We start from the raw sequence: 21,099 nt of genomic DNA, 5'->3' as shown, positions 1-21,099 counted from the left end.
TTTATGGTCATGTAAGCCACGAGCCAAGTCTCCAAATGATCGATCGATTTTCAAAATATTTGCCAATAAATGTTATGTTGATTTACAGATCAATTATCAGACATGGATTGGATCTCCACAGTGTTTCCAGTGAAGAAAATCAGTTGAAAAACAAACATTAAATGTTGTTGACGGGCTTATTACGTCACACACGGGTTGTGCCCCCCCACCCCACACTCTCTCTCTCTCTCTCTCTCTCTCTCTCTCTCTCTCTCTCTCGCCTGCGGACTGTTGTTGTTCAGCCTGACACGAAGCTAACAGCTAACAGCTTACACAGACTGTAAAGATGTCGTCAGACCGACACACGGAACGATGCTTGCATTGCTAACCTCTCATCTGGTTGTCTTAGTTATCTCGGGGTAGCTCTGATTAACCCGGGATAGCTCTGGGTTAGCAGTCCCGCTCCAGGATTTATGTCCTTGTTGTTGTGGAGGAGGACGGGCTAGCTCGCCGCTTAGCTCCGTTAGCGTGTTCCAGCGAATCGTCCAGTGTTATTAATGGTGGTCTCATTAGCCGAGCCCCCGCTGTTAGCTTCTGGTTAATGCATTTCTATGGAAGTAGCGGGTTAGCAGGGAAGCTAGCTTCTCTTTATTTAATCATGTTAGCTTCTTGTTGTTTTTGTTAGCTAACCTGTTGGACTGCATGTTGGTATTTTAACACATATCCCAGGTTGTTTCCGTCATGTGTTGCCGTGATCAGACCACAGAGCTTGTTCCTGGGGCAAAGTCTCGCTTTAATGGTTCGGTTCTTCTAGCTAACAGGGCTAACGTTAGCTTTTAGCCAGCTCGAATCAAATGTCTTTGTTTCCATCGGTAGCCGTTAGTTTATGATGTGAGAGCAGGTTAGCTCAGTTAGCTTAGTTAGCAGGTAGATTATAGTAGGTAGGGCAGTTTGTTCTGTGTTGTACTGTTTGTGAGTGCAGCCGATGCTAAGCTAACAGATAAATCAATAACACAGGCCTTAGGTCAGTCCTCAGTTTATTACATTTTAGAGTTGTATTTAATGTGTGGCTGACATGCAGCTGTCAGTGTTCTGACCATCATCGTCATCATTAAAGGCCAGCAGCAGGTGGAAACATCAGGGTTACTATGGCCCTCAGATCAGGCTGCAGGCAGAGCTGCTCAGCATGTGTCATCTACCTGCTTATACTGTCAGGTGAGTTTACTGACTCTGGATCAGATGATGTGGAGTTGCAACCATTAGTCTGTGTTTGTGTGTCATTATAATGTGATATATGAAGAGTGAATAAATCTGGTTAAATCAATGTTAAGCCTCTGCTAATGACATAAATTATAGTTCTTGTGCTTTGAAAACTGCACTAATGTCAAATGAACAAGGCCTCTTTTTTCTCCAGCAGGTGGTTGTCTTGATGTTGAATAAATCAGTTTACTGCAGTAATCAGGTGAGCGAACCACAGGTGAACACAGTGACTGTGTGGTTTAAAAGCTGCAGTGGTTCAGCTCATCTGATTTGTCAGTTTTTGTCTTAATGAATTAGACACAACAGGATGTAAGTCAGTCAAGGCGTCTGAATGTGGCATTAACACTGTATGGACTCATGTCCCTGTGAGTGAAACAACTGCCAGCTTAAGTGAGCAGTGATATGTAGCATCAGCTGTTAACCATGTGTGTACTCATGCTGCCTCCCCAGGATGCATTGCTTCATCTCAGAGGAACGACAACGTCTATGTATCAGGAATCTCTAGCGGTGAGGTCACGGCCATGCTGACGACATATAAGAGACATATGAAACACAACCATCAGCACAAACCAAACATCTGCAGTCTGACTCTAACAGCTTTCTGTGTGTGCAGCCTGCAGTGACGTGGCAGAGCTCCTAAGGGCATCCAGTGGCATCATCACCAGCCCTGGCTGGCCCTTTCAGTACCCAGTCAAACTTAACTGCAGCTGGAACATCAGAGCCCGACCCGGAGACACCATCACCATCAGGTAACTCACACAGGTCGTGTCCATGGTTACAGCACCAGAAGTTGTTCCTAGGACATATGAGGACATATGTTGTCCTCACGTATTAAAGAGTAATTTTACCAAGAAATACCACAGGATGGAGGCAGAGGTCACATGGTACAGAACCAGTCACAGCAGAGGTCAAAGGGTCCAGAACTGGTCAGAGCAAAGGTCACATCGTCCAGAACCGGTCAGTCCAGAGGCCACAAGTACCAGAAACAGTCAGATCAGAGGTCACAGAGTCCAGAACCAGTCAGATCAGAGGTCACGGGGACCAGAATCAGTCACAGCAGAGGTCTCGGGGTCCAGACCAAGTCACAGCAGAGGTCACAGTGTCCAGAACCAGTCACAGCAGAGGTCACAGGGTCGAGAACCAGTCAGATCAGAGGTCACAAGGTCCAGAACCGGGAAGAGCAGAGGTCACAGGGTCCAGCATCGGTCACAACAGAGATCACAGGGTCCAGAACCAGTCAGAGCAGAGGTCACAGGGTCCAGAACCAGTCCCAGAAGAGGTCAGAGGGTCCAGAACCAGTCACATCAAAGATCACATTGTCCAGAACCAGTCAGACCAGAGGTCACAGGGTCCAGAACCAGGTTTGACTTGTCTCCACATCTGTCCTCCTGTAGCTTCCAGGACTTTGAGCTGCAGGGTTCCCATCGTTGCTCCTCAGACTGGATGTCCATCAGCAGCTACAGGAGCCTTGATGGACTGCGGGTTTGTGGGTCCTCCTTGCCGCCACCCTACATTTCATCTCAGGACCACGTCTGGATCCACTTCCACTCTGATGACAGTCTGACAGGAAAAGGCTTCAGACTGTCCTACATCACTGGTGAGAACGGGGTACCTGCAGGTCCTGTAGGTCTCGAACTGCTTCACTGTGGGAGTTTCTGAGGCTGATCCTGAGTTCTTAGTTGGAGTTTGAACCAACAGCCTTTCTGCTCTTGTCTTGGCCTTAATCAGCAGAGCTTCACCCCCTCAGGCTGTTACATAACAGTTGTTGATAGAGCAGACAGCAGCGGGGGGATGACGCAACTCTGGATAAGAGACAGATGTAAATGGTCTCAGCTGATCAGACCTGGTCTTCTGTTGTTGTAGATAGATAGATAGATAGATAGATAGATAGATAGATAGATAGATAGATGTTTATTGGTCCTTTCGGAAACTCATCTTGTGTCATACAGCTCATCAGATACACAAACAACAACATGACAACAGCCCACCCACATAACGCCCACACAAATACAAATACAGTACACAACACCAAGTATCTTCAGCATTATAGAGCAGTAGTGCAGTGGGTTCTAAATGTAGTTCTCAAGTGTTGTGTGAATCAACACAAATCAATTATTTTCCATTCCTAGCTTATTCAACAGTGTAATGCTGGTAGGAATGAATGATCTGCGGGCCCCTTGGTTTGTAGGGACAACACCCTATACCTTCTGCCTGATGGCAGCAGCTCATACACCTGGAACAGGGGATGTAGTGCGTCACCACTAATTGCTTGTTCTTTCTTCACCACCCTGGATTCACAGATCATGGTCATGGAGTCTAGCTGTTGTCCAGCAATCTTGCTGGCCATTTTGACCATCTTATTTAATTTATTTTTGTTTGTCACTGACATAAAGAAATACCAGGCAATGGAGCAGAAAGTTAAAATACTTTAAACAAAAGAGCAATAGAAAAGACCCATCATGTCTCTATCTACTCTGAAATGTCTCAACTTCCTCATGAAATATAGGCGTTACAGACCCTTTTTGTAGATTGCATCCGTGTTGGGATTCCATGATAATTTGTCATCTATTATTGTTCCTAAGTATTTATATTCCCCTAACACTTCAACCAACCCTTCAAAAATCATCAGCGGGTGGGTGTAGCTCCCACTTCTACAGTTAAATATAATTTCCTTAGTTTTCTTTGTGTTTAAAAAAAAAAGACAACTAGACCTGCACCAATTTACAAACTGATCCACCCATGCCAAATAGCTGGTTTGATCATTGTCCTGTATCAAACCCACTATCGCTGTGTTATCAGCAAATTTGATTGTAACATGTTCCAGTGTGTTACTCCTGCATTCATGTGTGTAAAGGGTAAATAAGACTGGAGATATAGTGCTCCCCTGTGGAGCCCCAGTGTTGGTTGTAATGGGAGAGGACACAGCTCCATTTACCCTGACACACTCCACTAACCCATCTGATGATGTCTCTATTAATCCCCAGCTTCAATAGGCTCTCCGTCATAATGTGAGGCCTGATGGTATTTAACGCCGAAGAGAAATCTATGAATAAAACACGAGCATACCGTTTGAGCTGATCAAGGTGACAATAAATGTTATGGAGCATATAAAATACGGCATCATCAGTGCTCCTCTCATTCCTGTATGCAAATTGTAAAGAGTCGATATCACATTGCACATCTTTTAAAACATGTTTTAGATCGTTTTAAGACACTGCATTACAGTAGATATCAAGGCAACTGGACTACAATCTTTTAAAGCAGATGGTTTTGCCACTTTTGGTACTGGCACAATAAGTGAGGTTTTCCAGGCCTTTAGGATGTAATGTGCATAAAGTGACATTTGAAAAAAGCTGTCCAAATATAGTGCTGAGTTAGTCACTACACTCCTTCAGAACTCTCCCACTGATCTTGTCAGGAGCAGCTGCTTTTTTTGGGTATATTCTTTTAAAGATTTTGCACTCCTCACTCAGCGGAGGGCAGCAGTCAAGTTGTTGTCTAAGATAACGCTCTGTGGAGAAATCTGATGTATAAAATCTTGCATAAAATGTATTTAATTCATATGCAAAGGTCAGATCATCCACATTTGTGCTTATATATCTTTTCTTCACCTCCTTCCCTATCATTGTATACATTCCCTGCCACGCCTGTCTTAAATTATTAGCTCTCATCTTTGCCTCAATCTGTGATTTATATTTGTGCTTACACACATTGGTTATCTGTCTTATCTCCCTTTGAACAGCTTCTAGCTTTTAGTGAACTGTTGTTATATTACCAGACGACTGACAGTAATTAATCAATAACCAATATTACCTTGGCACAGGTAAACCAGAGTCATCCAGCTGTGACGTAGACCAGTTCCACTGCTCTAATGGAAAGTGCATCCCAGACTGGTGGCGCTGTAACTCCATGGATGAGTGTGGGGACAACTCAGATGAGGAGCTGTGTGTGGACTCTCCCTTCTCCTTCCAGCCCTGCAGCCTGAACCAGTTCCCCTGCCTGTCCCGCTACACCCGCATCTACACCTGCCTGCCGCACAGCCTGCGCTGCGATGGGAGCATTGACTGCCAGGTAACAGAGTTCAGTCACCTAGACCTGGTCCAGCACCAAACACGACCTGATCAGTGTCATAGTCTACATCACATCCTGAGTCACCACAGTCCTGGAAGCAGGAGCACAACACAGCAGCAGGTCCACAACACAGCTGCATGATGTTGGAGAAACTAGGGTTTGTGTGTGTGTGTATATATATATATATATGTATGTCTATATATATATATATATATATAGTGACATGAAAAAATGACTTGAATTCCTGTTTTTGGTCAACATCATTGTTTCTGTAGAGAAAACATTTACACAGCTGACGTGATGTCACCTGATTCTTCTGTCAAGTTGTTGTCAGTTAGGCATGGGGCGGCTGGTTGGTTGGTTTGTGGATACTGTGTGTATCCAATAGGGTTGTGAACGATAAACCGATGCGACCAGATATTCGGTTCAACAAGTGAGAGATACGGCTGCATCGGTAGCAGCCTCCTCAATCGATACAAATTATCAATGAATTCCTAGATGAATCGGTTATAGAGTCATGGATCGGGTATCGCGAGACTTTGAATCGGTTGGTGGCATCACACACGCGCCAGGTCTCTAAAACAACGCGAGAGCTGAGGCTGCCTGCGAAACGCCATAGCTACCTAGCTGGTATTAGCATGATTGATAAACAAGGGATGACAAGGAAAATGGAGGAGGTGGAGAACGAAAGCGTCAGCCTGACCGACAGTGATAATGCACTGAGAAAGATTTTCAACGCATCGGGGAAACAAAAATCCAAGGTGTGGACCGTTTTTGGGTTTTATAAGAAGGAAGGGAAGCTCGAACAAAGTTTGTTATTACTATTCTGTGCTACTTTTACCTCTGGAGTTCCCATCCAACGATTCAGCCAGACTTTTGGTCCATGTCTAAAAATAAATACATTGCAGTGTTTCCCACAGACCAGGTAGCAATTTGTGATGCTCCACTGACACCGTGGTGGTTGGTGGAGTCAGTCATTGTATGCAGTGGGCGGCGTTCAACACTTTCTGAAGCTGCCATATGAAAAAAACTGTATCTATTGTTCTTCAGAGTCACCTGCTGAGACCAATATAAAGCTACAGCATTTTGAATTATTCAGCTCAATCTTACTTCTTTAAAAGTAAGTTCTTTAAGAGAAGACAACTAAAAACATTTTTACCAGAGCCCTGTCTGGTTTCATTTCTCACCCCAACTAGTTTCAATCTTTAGATTCTGTGGCAGGAATGATTGCACAAAACAACTTCAGCTGGAGGTTTTTATTTCAAATAATTAACTTAAGACATACCTCAACCAATAACCTGTTCTAACTTTTTGGGTAAAATAAAATAATGTAACAATAAAATATTAACACAAATAAAATAAAGAAGCTACCTACGGTACAAAGCCTGATTCAGATTCTTTTCATGTTCTTATACTGTAGCCTATTTGGTGCAAAGCTTGCATGCCCTATCAGAACACCTAATTTTTCTTGGCTTCCTGAAAAAAAACTCAAGTGCTCTCTCATAAGGGACCTCCTTGGGTTCGGGCCCATTTATGGAAAGTCTTAAGCAGGCTGCCAGGTGTTCCCCTTGAAGCCTGTTCCTGAGATCTGTTTTTATCTGGAGATAAAATTAAATATAACTTATTATTAATATAACACTCCAATGTCCATTACTTTAAAAGATATACTAAGGAATATTAAATTTCTATGTTCTTACCCTATTCATCGCTGAGAAATACCGCTGGCATATGCGTGCTTGTCTGTGTGTGTGTGTGTGCGCGCGTGTGTGCGTGTGCCTGTGTCTGTGGGTGTCCGTGTGTGTCCGAGAATGAAAGAGCGCTATGCGGAGATGAATGAACGGAATGATATTATGTTGAGAGCATAGACTAGAGGGAAAACAACAACAACGGGGGAAAAAAACAAAAAAACAAAGACAGAATCATTCTGTGGCGGTTGGTCTCCATTCTGTGGCGGTGTGCCACAGAATGGTCTATGTATGGGAAACACTGCATTGACATGTGATTTTGTTGTTCTATTTTTTTTTTTGCCAGTGCCAGTCTTTTACATATTTAAAAAGAAACTGTTGTACTGTCACTTTCATAGACTTGGCTTCTTTATGATATAAAATATCTACAACAAATATTAACCACAGAATCGAATCGTATCGTTCTTACACTGTATGGAATTGATTCGTATCAAATCGGTCTGTAATAAAAGGATATCGCTTTTAAATCGAATCGTAACCTGTGTATCTAGATGCATATCGAATCATTTATCACAGAGAGATGTGCAACCCTAGTATCCAATAACCCTTAAATGTCTATGAAAGTGGTGCTGAGTGTCACTTCAAACTTCTACCTCGAGTCAATGAGTGAACGATTACTTAGGTTTTTCTTTGTTTTTTTTTCAATAATATTTTATGAATTTACCAATAACAAACAAACACACAGACTATACAGCACAAATCTTGCCAGATAAGAGGGAAATAGAAGAAAAAGAAAAAAAATGTACATGGGTGACATATTGGGATCATATCATCATTTTATCTACATCATTATTTGCATTAGGGTCATGTCAAAGGAAGAAATTCAACAGCCTATGACTTAGATGTGAAGACGAAGTATGGATGCCATTTCTGTAATAAATCAACATCATCACTGGGAAGATGATCAAGAAGGGGCTGCCATATATTATAAAAGACTTTGCTGTTACCTTTCAAAATAGCACTGAGATGTTCTGTAGGAAAAACCTTGAATGATTCTCTGTACCATTGCGTAATCGAGGGAGGCTTCTCCTGAATCCACTGGAACAGAATAAAGTTTACATATTAAAGTAAACTGTGCAGTGGGTAAAGAAAGCTGTTCTGAAGGTATACTCAAATACTGGATCTAGAGCAACTGTTTTGTGGAAAATTGAGCTAAGCTCCTTAGCAATATTTTTCCAAAATCTGGATATTAATGGACATTGCCAGATACAGTGGTAGAAAGTTCCTACTTCTTTTTTACACTCCACAGAAAGGGGAGAAACCCGGGGATTAATTTTGTGCAGAAAGTATGGAGTGCATGGTACCCGTTTATAAACTTTATATTGACTCTCCCGGAGTCCATTGCATGTAAATATTTTCTTGGCAAACACAAAGGAATCTGACCACACCTCTGCATTAAGCTTAATCTTCAGGTCCCATAGAAGCTCCCTGATTCCATCAGCATTAGCAAAATTAAGGGAAATTAATTTTCCATAAAAAAGCGAAATTAATTGTTTGTCATTAAAGGCAGTTAGATTAAAATTAAGAAGAAAACTTTCAATAGGGCTTAAAATTGGTTGATCATTTGGGAATATAATGCCTCACTTGAAGAAACCCAAAAAAGTGGTTATTTGGTATTTTGTACTTGTTCTGAATTTATTTGAATGACATGAGATTACCATTTTCAAATAAATCAGAAACAAGTCTTAGTTAATTTAAGTACCAGTCACTGAAAATACTCCTTCCTATGCATGGGGGGATAGCCTTATTATTAATTAGAGGTTGTAATGCTGATGAAAAGTCTCTTCGGCCAGTATGTTAAGTGATATCATGCCAGATCCTAAGTGTGCTAACCATAATAGAGTTGTTCTTAATATCTGCTGGGAGTTCCCCAGTGTTAGTTGAAATGAGGCTGAAAAGGGAAAGAGGAGTACAACACCATGCATCCATAGGGGGCTCCCCTTGATGTAAAAAGTGTTTAAGCCAACTTGATATAATTTGGGCATTACAAGCCCAATTGTAGTAAAGAAAATTGGGAAGTGCCTGACCCCCCCCCCTGTCTATTGGCAACTGTAACGTCTTCATCTTTATCCTTGGTTTCTCTCCGTGCCATATGAATTTTGACAGAGATTCTTCAACATCGAAGATAACTTTTCTATTGATCTTAAGTGGCAGCATTCGCATAGGGTATAATATCCTGGGAATTCATTTTAATCAAACTTATTCTACCCATCCAAGACAACGGAGGATCAGCTTCTGCGAGTGGCTCAAGCGCAAGTGCATATAATAAAGGTGAGAGGGGACAACCCTGACGAGTACCTCTACGCAAGCGAAATATATCAGATACCGAACCATTTACCAAAACCCTCGCAGCTGGAGACCTATACAGCACCTTGATCCACTTAACAAGACTGGAACCCAAACCACACCTGCTCAAAACATCAAATAGATACTCCCACTCCACCAGATCAAATGCTTTTTCCACATCCAGTGACATAGCAAGAACCTTGTTTTTTGTTGCTTGTGAAAACTGTATAAAATTTAGAAGCCGTTGGACATTGGAGTGTGAGCTCCTACCCCTGACCTGTCGAAATGGGCAACACCTCTGCCAACCTTCTAGCCAGAATGTTGGACAAAATTTTACAGTCAACCCCAAGCAAGCTTATTGGTCTGAAAGATATACAAAGATGGTGGTTTATCTTTCTTTGAAATCAGAGAGATATGAGCGAGATTTAAAGTTGGTGGGAGTGTGCCCCTCTCAAATAATTCCTTAAACATGTTAGTTAAAGGATCCCACTACATACTTTGCCATGTTTTTATAAAATTCAGGTACAAACCCATCAGGTCCTGGGGCTTTCCCACTCTGTAGAGATTTAATAGTCTCCAAGACTTCCCGGGCTGTGATCGGCCTATACAGATCTTTCTATTTTCTTCAGATAGGGTAGGGAGATTAATTCTGTCAAGAAAAACTTTCCCTTAGAGTTTATGCATTTTGACACCCAGATGAGTGTAATTCTTGGTAAAATTCTTTCATTATTTTGTTGATAATTTTGGTTTCATAATGTAATTCACCCTTCTCATCTCTGAGCGAGGGTATTGCATAGAATGCTACCTTGTCCTGAGCTAGACGAGCAAATAGTCAGCCAGGTTTATTCCCAGATTCAAATAGTCTATGCCTGGCATAAAACATTACTGGTTCTGCTTATTGAGTTAGTAGTTGATCTAAAGCAGCTCTGGCTGCTTCTAATTTCTTCAACACAGAAGTGGAGGAAGATACTTTAAAGTCCCTTTCCAAGGTAGCCAAGGAGAGGCCGAAACCTCAGGTGAGTCATTTGTGGAAATAGAAAGCTCCCATTTACTTTCTAAATATGTCAAAAACGCAGGGTTGCTAAGAAGAGATGGATTTAAACGCCAGTGTCTACATAAAGGGTCATAGTAGGGAGGCATGAGTTCTATGGAGACTGATGAGTGGTCTGAGAGAACACGTGTTAATGGAGCAGGTTCCGGTTCTGTCAAGAACTGATCTAGAAACGAAAATATCAATTCTAGAAAAAGAGTGATGAGGACGCGAGAAAAATTTGAAATCTTTCTCTTGTGGATTGGTAATTCTCCATGTGTCAAATAAGCCATGGTCTGAGCAAAACTCCATTGTTGCTTTAGCCATTTTTGAAAAAAATCAGGTTTTAGGAGCACTATAGTCCATCTCTGGAGCTAGACCGCAGTCAAAATCCCCTCCAAGTATTACATAAGGTGGGTATATTGAGGAAGTATCAGCCAGTAACTTAAAATAGTAAAATGAACAGTCAAAGGTTTTGGGTGCATAAACACTTCCCAGAAGAATTTGTTCACCATATAGAAACCCAGTAATTAAAATAAACCTTCCTTCCGTATCTCGGATGACTTTGTCAGGTGTAAAAGCAAGATGTTTGTGGATAAGTATTGCTACCCCTCTACTTTGTGAATTGAAAGAAGAATAATACATTTGGCCCACCCAGTCACGCTTTAATTTTAAATGTTCAGAGTCTGTGAGTTGGGTCCCTTGTAACAATGCCACTTGCACTTGATCTTTTTTAAGCATGGAAAGTATTTTGCCTCTCTTAACCACATGGTTAATTCCTTTGACATTTAGTGTTATGATTATTGTGTTACTCATTGAATTGCTGGAATGATTATTTCCATCTTCTAATGATGGGTAATCAACTAGAACCTTCTCTATACTCCATACAAGAACAATGTAAGCATGAAGAAAACATCACAAAGTAAGAGTTATGAACATACAAAGCAAAGACAATAAGATACCCATTGGGTAGTGCAATAGTAGCACATGCTGCCAAAAGTAGTTTACACTTCTGGAGAGAGAAAGGAAAAAAAACCCAAAATCCAACCCCCGCTCCCACAACATAACATTATTATCTGCCTGTTATTATTAATCTGGCCTTCTATCACCATAGAGCATCTACAGCTGACATTATCAGTCACACAAAATGCCCCTCATTCATTGTTAACATGTCAAAGTGATCATTATGAGGGGGCGACCATGTCACGCTATAGATCTTGGGAGGTGGTGTGGGGGGGGGGGAGGACTATAGTAGGGTCAGGTCCCTATTTACGTAGGGCTGCCATAACAAAAACAAACTTACGCAGTCCTTAATGAGTTGTGTGTGTTCAGTCTCCCGATCAGATAAGATGAAAATCATTATTGGTAACATCTCGTCTACAACTTTATTCCAGTGTGTTGAGAAAGTTTTCTGCATCTCTTCGTGTTTCAAATTTCTGCTCAGTGCCATTGTGGCTCACAGTCAGTGTAGATGGGAAGCGCATATTAAAGCGGATGCCCTTTTCTATCAGAGCCTGACACACACTGTTGAAGGCCCGCCGTTTCTCTCGAACCAAAGAAGATAAGTCCTGTTGTATGAAGATCCACTGTCCTTCATATTCCAGATTAGCCATTGCCCTCATTGCTGTCATTATCCTCGGTTTATCTCTGGAGTTTTGAAGTTTGATGATCATCAGACGGGGACGTCCGATCTGCGGCCCCAGGTTCCATCGAGCCCAGTCAATTTTAATGCGGTTTTTAGTACCGGGGCTCGCTTCTAGGCTAAGCACAGTGGGAAGCCAAATCTCAAAGAAATGAACAGGGCGTTTTCCTTCAGTGCCTTCTTTCTTTCTTTCTGCCTGCTCCGGTTCTCCAAATCATCCAAGTTAGCCGCCATTACCTTAATTTTCTTTTCTGCCTCAGCAAGTCTCCCCTCCAGACCAGTCACCACGTCCTCCACACCAGAGACTCTCTGCTCTGCCTCAGTAATGCGTTTCGACTGTCTTTCCAGTGTTATACTGGATACAGTGGATAATTTTTCCAAATTCTCCGTGAACTTGGAGAGCTTCTCTTCCATTATGTCTCTAAAGTTTTGAGTCATCTCGCGTATCAGAGCCACGGCATTCTCAGCTGGAGAAGGCCCTCCGCCCGCTGATGGCGAGGCTGTAGTTTGGCTAGCATTAGCAGTCATCATTCTTTGTGAGTTCATTTTCGTTTGTTTCGACATCCCTTCTTGTCAGAAGGTCTCCTTTTCTTCTCGCCGCAGATTCTTACGCCACTTAATCAGTACAGTAGGTCCAAATGAAAATAATAACTTGCATTAAATATGATTAAAGTCAAGTGATGCAGGAGCTCAGTGCAAACCCATCTTCTAGCAAGCCATCGTCACGCCATCCACCCACGTAGGTTTTTTTAACACTTCACTGAAGCCAAATGTTCCAGAACAACGGACACAGCTTCATTTTATGTCTGAGCTGCTCATGTTGAGGTGTCAGTTTTATGTAATGTAGCTGGTGTGATGTCAATATCACTATCAACAGATGTTTTCTCTGGTCACTCGTCACGCATTAAACTCTAGATGACAGGATGTAGCTGCGAGGTGTGTCCCGGGCTGTTTGAGCGCATGTTGTCCACATCTCTAGCTTCACTTTGACACAGACTGACATTAGTTAGACAGGGCGGAGCCACGTGACTTAGTCTGTAAGAGGTTCTAGATGTTGGTTCAGTGCTCTTTCAGTGAGTTGCCCAGCCCCGTTTCAAACAGACCTGAGAACTGTGACAGTTTTCCTTTTGTTTCCAGCAGTAAAACAGTTGTTTAATCCAGTTCTGGTCCAGAGTCTCAGGGTACTGGTCTGAGTTCCTCAGTGACTGCAGCCAGAGTCACTCCACTGTCCACCAGTGTCCTCGGGTTGGGTCAGTTGACACGTGTTACATGTTGTGTATAGTTGTGTATTGGTGTTCATGTGTTTGTCAGGACCTTGGAGATGAGATCGACTGTGACGTTCCCACTTGTGGAGAATGGTTGAGGAACTTCTACGGCTCTTTCAGTTCTCCAAACTACCCTGACTTCTACCCACCAGGAAGTAACTGCACCTGGCTGATTGACACCGGAGACCACAGGAAGGTAATCTCTGACCTCCACCCTTGGCTTGATGACATGTTCCTACCACCCTGTCCCTTAACTCACTCTGAACTCACTGTGAACTGATTCCTCCCATTCTCATCTTGCAGGTCATTCTGAGGTTCACAGACTTTAAACTGGATGGGACAGGTTATGGTGACTACGTCAAGGTCTATGATGGTCTAGAGGAGAACCCTCGCCGTCTCCTCAGGGTGCTGACTGCCTTTGACTCCAGAGCGCCAGTTGCTGTGGTTTCATCTTCTGGTCAGCTCCGAGTTCACTTCTACGCCGATAAGATCAACGCCGCCAGAGGGTTCAACGTCACCTACCAGGTGTGTTTGATTTGTTCGTCTGTGGTTCTGTCTCTGTGTTCTGAAGGTGGACAGGTTCTGCTCAGCCTGTGTTTATGGTTCTTCATGAATTTTTAAAACCAGTGGAATCTGCTAGACCTATTTTTGTGGTTCCCTCTGTATCCTTCAGTAACCAGGTCTGTTTGACCCAGGTCTACGGTTCCGTCTATGTAACGGTTCTGTTCAACCCAAGTCGTGGTTCTGTGTATGTAACGGTTCTGTCTGACCCGGGTTTATGGTTCTGTATATGTATCAGTTCTGTTCGACCTGGGTCCTGGTTCTTGGGTGGGGGCGATGTGAAAAGGGAGATTAGGACAAGGAGGAAACGCTTGTGTGGTAGACGCCATCACCACTGGCCTATCAGGTTGCTCCAGTGGTTCTTGTAATTTTAAGGTGGATTGCCTGTTTCTGTGGTTCTTTTTCCTATGTCATTGAGATGGATGGTTTCTGTGGTTCCATTTTTCACGATCATACAAACATACAAACATACATTTGGCTCACACACACATTTAAATTCAAATTTATACAGGCGAGAGATTCAGGAGTCAACCTATAGAAATAAAATAAGCAAGTAAAATAAAAGCAAAATAAATCAAGTGTACATTGCCATGCATAATACATTCATATGATCAAAGAAAAGTACACAGAGACAAAAATATATTAATTAAATAGGACGTCATTTACGAGGCAGAGCATTCACAGCTATGATACAAACCCCCTCGCAAGAATGGTAGAAATATTTAAACCAACATATGACAAAAAAGGTTCCCATGTTTTACGAAACACATCATCTTTGCTGTTTAGTTTACATGTCAGATAGTCCAAAGCAACATATTCAAGACTCACCCTTTGCCATTGAACCTTGGATGGAACTTTATCCACTATCCAATTTAAGAGAATACACTTCCTAGCACAGAAAGCAAGTGTTTGATGGAGTTTCCTTCTAAATTTATCAGTGATCGACAGATCAGGTATGCCAAGTAGCAGATATAAAGGATTATTATTTCTATTAGTAGATAGAATCTTATTAATTTCCTGTCCAATGACCTGCCAGAACTGTTGTATTTTCCTACAATACCACAAACAGTGTGTAAGACTACCCATTTCTATTTTACACTTGGGGCACAGTGGAGATGAATTAGGATTAAATTTATGGCATTGGGAGGGAGAGATATGAGCCCTGTGTAGGAGCTTCAGTTGCATGGCTCTCACTCGGTTGCAAACACTCAGCGTTTTTGCGCTCTTCCATGCATCACTCCAGCTATCATCTGTTATATTAACATTAAGTTCTTTTTCCCATAATCCTTTCAAAAAATAGGTGTTTGTGGTGTTATACCCCTTAAGGATGTTATAGAATAATCTAATAGACCTGCCAGATTTCTGTAGGAAGAGCTGTCTCTCTACATGTGAAATATTTTGACACTGAAGGATTGAGGTATCCTTTGTGACAAAGTTCCTTACTTGCAAATATCGAAAGAAATCCTGTTGCTGAATGTCATATTTCCCTTTCAACTGACTAAAAAACATCATGGTAGAACCTTCCATTAGTTTATGTAAAGTAGAGTGGTTCCATTTTTAATATAGGCGGGTCCTATTGAACCTGTTCTTGAGGTTCGTGAAGTATCCTTAAGGTGGATGGGTTCTCTTTAACCTGTCTCTCTTTATCCATGTTCTTTAGGTGGATGGGTTCTGCCTGCCCTGGGAGGTTCCCTGTGGGGGGAACTGGGGCTGTTACACAGAGCAGCAGCGGTGTGACGGCTACTGGCACTGTCCCAACGGTCGGGATGAGCTCAACTGTTCCTCATGTCAGGAGGACGAGTTCCCCTGCTCCAGAAACGGAGCGTGTTACCCTCGATCGGACCGCTGTAACTACCAGAACCGCTGCCCCAATGGTTCTGACGAAAAGAACTGCTTCTTCTGCCAGCCTGGGAACTTCCACTGCAAGGTACCAAAACCAGAACCATGTAAAGAGACCATGTTCAGGAACCAAAACAGAGACCAGAACAGGAAGCAGTCTCTGACTGTAGCTTCAGACGAAACGGGTAGTATTCAGTCATTTGACATCAGTTTGATCTCTGACCTCTGCAGAATAATCGCTGTGTGTTCGAGTCGTGGGTCTGTGACGCTCAGGACGACTGTGGTGACGGCAGCGATGAGGAAAGTTGTCCCGTCATCGTTCCCACCAGAGTCATCACTGCCGCTGTCATCGGCAGCCTCATCTGTGGCCTCCTATTGGTCATCGCCCTTGGCTGCACCTGCAAACTCTACTCACTGCGCATGTTTGAACGCAGGTGAGGATGGAGGGGCACCTTTACCTGTCACCCTCTCTGACTGATGAATGCTGATTTGATCTCAGTGATTTGAGCTTTGTGATTGGTCATTGCAGGTCTTTTGAGACCCAGCTGTCCAGAGTGGAGGCAGAGCTACTGAGACGGGAAGCCCCACCCTCTTATGGTCAGCTCATTGCCCAGGGACTGATCCCACCTGTGGAGGATTTCCCAGTGTGCTCTGGGAGCCAGGTAGAGAAACAGTCTTTTTCTCTGCAGGCGTTACCCTGATAACTCCTGTCTCCTTCAACCGTCAGGTCGTCCCTTTTCTTTTGAATTCATGTCCTCAGGTGATGTAGCCACCTCACGATTCAGTGCTTTGCCCACCAGACACAGTCTCTTCTCTAGGGACTATTGTGAGTGGTGGAGGAATACATTCCTTCTGTGTAGTTCTGTGTTTCTCCTACAGGTACCTCTGATTGGATCACATCATGTGTCTGTAGCAGCTTTGGTCTATCACACATGGATTTTCTTAGACTCCTTCAGCTGCAACACGTCTCCTTACTGTTATGGACAGTTTACTCCACCACCCAATGTGATGATTTTATTCTGCTGTCTCTCTGTCCTCAGGCATCTGTCCTGGAAAACCTCCGTCTGGCTGTTCGCTCTCAGCTTGGTTTTACCTCCCTCAGACTCCCTTCCTCCAGTCGTCATAGCAATCTATGGCGCCGGCTCTTCACCTTCTCACGGTCTCGGCGGTCAGGTTCTTTGGCTCTGGTCTCTGCTGACCTGGAGGACAGTGCTGGCACTGGGAGCACTGGGAGTTCTGGTTCAGACCTGCTGTCTCCAGACTCGGACGACACAGACACTGAGGGGGAGCGGGGGAGGGAGCGAGGCGTGGGTGCAGTGGGGGGGCCAGTTGCCCCACTCCCCCAGAAAACGCCGCCCTGCACTGCTGTGGAGGCTGTGGTATCTGTAACAGCGTCTGCGACCTCCTTGACCCCAACATCAGGCAGAGATCGATACCGCGACCGGCCCAGAGAGGTCCCGCCCCCTTCCAGCCCCATCACCATGGCAACATCTAATTCAGACCCTGAATGTCATAGCGATGCCTCAGAGCTCCAGGCCCTGCCCACCTCTGCCCTGCATCGTCTGGCCAGGAACCTGCACCGTCTCGCAAGGAACCTGACCAGGACCACTCAGAACCAGCAGAACCAGACCTGGACCAATCACAGTCCACTCCGCCACCTGGAGACAGGTAGAAGTGGGCCCGAAGCCACCGAGCAGCGAGGGAGCAGAGAAGAAGAGGAAGATGTAGAGCTCCTGATCCCTGTGTCCGACTCTGACTCCTCCTCATTGGTCAGTGATGTCCAACAACCACTGCTGGAGCCACACCCCTCCTCCACCGCTGGCCATGCCTCCCACCATCACAGAGGACACAGTGGTCGAGGAGGGCGGGACGGCCCCTGTGAACACTGCGGGATGGTTCACACAGCCCAGATCCCGGACGCCTGTCTGGAGGCCACAGGCAAGACAGAGAGCAGTGATGATGAGCTGCTGCTGCTCTGCTAACAGGCTAACCTGCAGGGCCAACATGCTAACTGACACATTAATACTACAAATACTACCCTGACACCACATCTACAGTTAGCTAACATGCTAACTGACATGACTAATATTGTAAAGACTGTTTTGTCCCTACATCTACACTCAGCTAACATGATAACTGACTGGCTAACAATAATACTATCCTGACCTTACACTTGAAATTTTAAACAGCTAGCCAACGTGCTAACACTTCAGACTGGACGACAGCTAGCCCATATGCTAACACTTCAGACTGGACAACAGCTAGCCAACAAGCTAACACTTCTGACTGGACTGTTACTATGTACTAGCATGCTAGATGGACTTCAGGTTAGTGGTTAGCAGGTTTTGGCCTTGAGTGATGTAAGAGGTAACAGACCAATCAGAGGCTGAGGGGAGTGATGTCACTGATGTTTGTATGAAACCTCTTCCCCTTTGTTCCCCTGGTCCGTCCGTTAAAATGCTCCCCTCCTGGACATCCTGCTTGTTGGTACAACTTCCTGAACAATGAGTTACTGGTACGACTACAAACTGAGCCCTGACGGAGCAGTAGACCCCCTGATCAATGATCATTGGTCTGATCCAGGAACTGTCGTTAGCCTCTGAACGGTGGATGAAGCTGGTCTCCTGGTTGGTTGCAACAGCTTAAATAACCCCCCCCCCCCAATAAAGGATATAACGGCATATGACCAATGGAGGTAGCCAAAGATGCTAGGTGCTACTACACCTAGGGGACCCTCCCCAGGTGTAGTAGTAGTGAGCTGAACTACAAGTATGACCTTGTGCTGTTCTTAACTCAGATTAAATTTCATCACGCTTCTCTGATTTGTGGTCTCCTCCTCCTCTCTCTGAGCTGGATCACTGTCCTCAGTCTGTCTCTTGGTGGTCCCTCATGTCTCCTGCTCTGTTCTGCCCCTGACCTCTGTCTCCTCAGTTCACCTGTCCACTGTCACTTCAAACTGCTCCTGAGGACTTGGCTCTAAGGTTTGTGTTACTCAGTGAATTTATGAATTTAGTTTTTATCCTGTTTTGTGCAGAAACCATGTTCACATGACATCACATCATTCATCAAGTGAATCTGCCTCACACTCTCTCTTCAAGGCTTCTGTATGAGAAACTTCATCAGAGTGGTGACTGGTAAAAGGCTCAGCTCACTGTTGGTGAGTCTGAACCACAGACATGTTCTGAGCCCTCTGCCTCACCTCACTGACGTTACCTGTCTGAGGAGAAATGCTGACATCACTCACTGACTTGTGACAAGGCTTGTAGCCTCGTGGAGGGAGGGAGTGTTGTCCATGTTGGAAGTGTCATCCTGCAGCAGACTGATTACTATCAGACATCACTGTGAACATGGGTGAGAATGTCCTGCATTATAAATCTAGATCTGCAGGAATCAGTGAATCCTGCTCTGATATTCAAGACCTGGTTATCAGCACAGAGCACATCAAGTCCAGCCTCATGAGGGTTCAGGGCTTTGACACAACAATCTTAACTCAGTGGTCCTTTTCCTGAGCTTTCAGTCATTTTAACCCTGAGATATGGTCAATAGACACATCTGTCACCATACACACAACATACTGAGTCTGGACAAATTCACCATACTGAGGACACAGTGTAAGGAAGGGAGTAAGTGAGCAGCTTCCTGCTGATGGCTCCACACCTGATTATTCATCAGCTATAGGTCTCCTTAATGTTCTACCAACCAGAACATCTACTGTTGTAGTTTATTGTCCTGTCCCAGTTCCAGTATGAGAAAATGACTTTGTCCTTTGGAGACATGTTTACATATGAGTACAACATCATAAATGTAACTTTCACTAATCAGTCTTATACTTTATAAAACATTTGATCCCAGTGATCCCAGAGTCAGCGGTCTGAGTAACAGGTGATGTCAGCATTAGCTGGGCTACCTCCATCGGTCAAGATACTGGTCACGCCTGTCGTAGCGGTCCCTGCAGAGTCTCCTGTGCTGTGGGTTCAGGTTCGTGTCTGGCCCCCTGATGTTTGATGTTTCTCCTTGTTCAGGTTTTTAACTGGTTCTAAAGGGAAGACAAGGTTCTAGACCGTCTGTTCTCCAAGACAGGGAAAGTCTAGAATTGTTGGTTCTAAAGGTCCTGGAGTTTCATTGATCCAGTTACAGAGAATGTTCTAGATCTGACGATCCTACAGTAACTGAGAACGTTCCACTAAAAAGAGAAGGTTCTAAAGGTCAGAAGAAGCAGCCAAATGTGTTTTTATGTTTGAAAGGTCAAAGGTCACGACTTGTGTTTACATTTAATATTCAACATAAATGAGTTGAGGTTATTATAGACTGTGGAGAAGTCTGGATGGAGAATCAGAACCAGATCCAGACTGAAGCCATTCAAACTGACCTGTCTGTATTTATGATCTTTGTTACAGTTTTGGTACTCAGATCTCAGTGTGAGTGTGACTGTGTATATTTATTATTATTAATATGACGGTGTTATATATTGTTCCTTTGCTGTTATGTAGTTGTTTTTCTGAGCTGCATGATTCCAGGTGTTTGGTGTTAGTTTTTCTTTGAGTCTGTAAAGTTAAAAACTGTTAAACTGCACTAAAGATTAAAAGTTCACATTAATTCTCGACTCTTTGTTTTCTGTCAATTTATTTTCAGTTTATCTTTATTGTGAACTCTGTCCTCAGGCCACAGGTCTATCTATTTGATCAATTTCAAAATAAATGATCTTAGTGTTGAAAATACATTCATGGACTTTATGTGGAGTTGTTATTAATGAACTTCATTAAATCGCAATTTAAAAATGTTAAAAACAAAGCAGAGGGACAAGAGTTCAGAGGTCAAACATGACGTCAACTCCATCAGCGAAGAAGAAAGGTATCAGGATCTGGTTTTGATATCAGTAGAACATCATAGAACCTGGTCTTGTCAGCAATACTAGTGGAGCTTCATAGAGCCAGAATCTTGTTGGTGATTCTAGAACCTTTTACAATTGGTATTATGTGCAGAACCTTATAGAACCCAGTAATTCAGTGATACCAGCAGAACTTACAATACTGCTGTAATCATGGTAATGGTTCTGATAGAACCAGATTCATGTCACTTGTGCCAGTAGAACCCGGTAGAACTGGAGCTGTGTCAATGATACAAATGGAATGTGACTTGTGTAAATGGAACCAGTAGAACCTTACAGAACCAGTCATGTCAAAATGAAGAACGAGAGAAAAATTTATAGAACCATCAGTCCTAAATAACTGTTGATGGGTCAAAGTTACCTGTAGAATGTTTTGGGACCAGCGTCATATCTGTGATACCAGTTGAACCTTACAGAACTGGACATATCAGCCTAACCAATACAAACAGAACAATAATCATGACAATGATACCATTAGAACCCTATTGAACTTGAGCTGTAACAGTAGAACCAATCATGTAGAACACATCATC

The 21,099-nt window shown here is 43.5% G+C and overlaps 1 protein-coding gene across 2 annotated transcripts; it reads left to right on the top strand.

Annotated features, from left to right (window-relative positions):
• The first annotated feature begins 243 nt into the window (after positions 1-243).
• Positions 244-20,281, top strand: lrp12 (low density lipoprotein receptor-related protein 12). 2 transcript variants are annotated; one of them, XM_071499463.1, is made up of 11 exons: positions 244-1,194; positions 1,690-1,746; positions 1,853-1,988; positions 2,634-2,836; positions 5,063-5,310; positions 13,325-13,474; positions 13,582-13,803; positions 15,500-15,766; positions 15,910-16,112; positions 16,208-16,340; positions 16,719-20,281. In XM_071499463.1, the coding sequence occupies exons 1-11, from the start codon at positions 1,128-1,130 to the stop codon at positions 17,658-17,660; spliced, it is 2,628 nt and encodes an 875-aa protein (XP_071355564.1). In that variant the 5' UTR covers positions 244-1,127; the 3' UTR covers positions 17,661-20,281. The 2 variants fall into 2 exon arrangements, with proteins under 2 accessions (XP_071355564.1, XP_071355563.1); XM_071499462.1 differs by lacking the exons at positions 244-1,194; positions 1,690-1,746 and adding an exon at positions 2,103-2,518.
• Positions 20,282-21,099: the final 818 nt, after the last annotated feature.

This window comes from Trachinotus anak, unplaced genomic scaffold (assembly GCF_046630095.1).
Source record: "Trachinotus anak isolate AG129_WGS33_773 ecotype Australia unplaced genomic scaffold, CSIRO_AGI_Tana_v1 ptg000016l, whole genome shotgun sequence".
Lineage (NCBI taxonomy): Eukaryota > Metazoa > Chordata > Actinopteri > Carangiformes > Carangidae > Trachinotus > Trachinotus anak.
Note: the sequence above shows the minus strand (reverse complement) of the source record. Positions and strands in the feature narration are given on the sequence as shown.

Bases quoted from the DNA above. Each gene is read 5' to 3' on its own strand.
- lrp12 (XM_071499462.1), top strand. From the start codon at position 2,121: ATGGTACAGAACCAGTCACAGCAGAGGTCAAAGGGTCCAGAACTGGTC. The intron at 2,519-2,633 runs GTCAGAGGGTCC...GTCCTCCTGTAG, and splicing joins CAGAACCAGTCCCAGAAGAG to CTTCCAGGACTTTGAGCTGC. The intron at 13,804-15,499 runs GTGTGTTTGATT...CATGTTCTTTAG, and splicing joins GGTTCAACGTCACCTACCAG to GTGGATGGGTTCTGCCTGCC.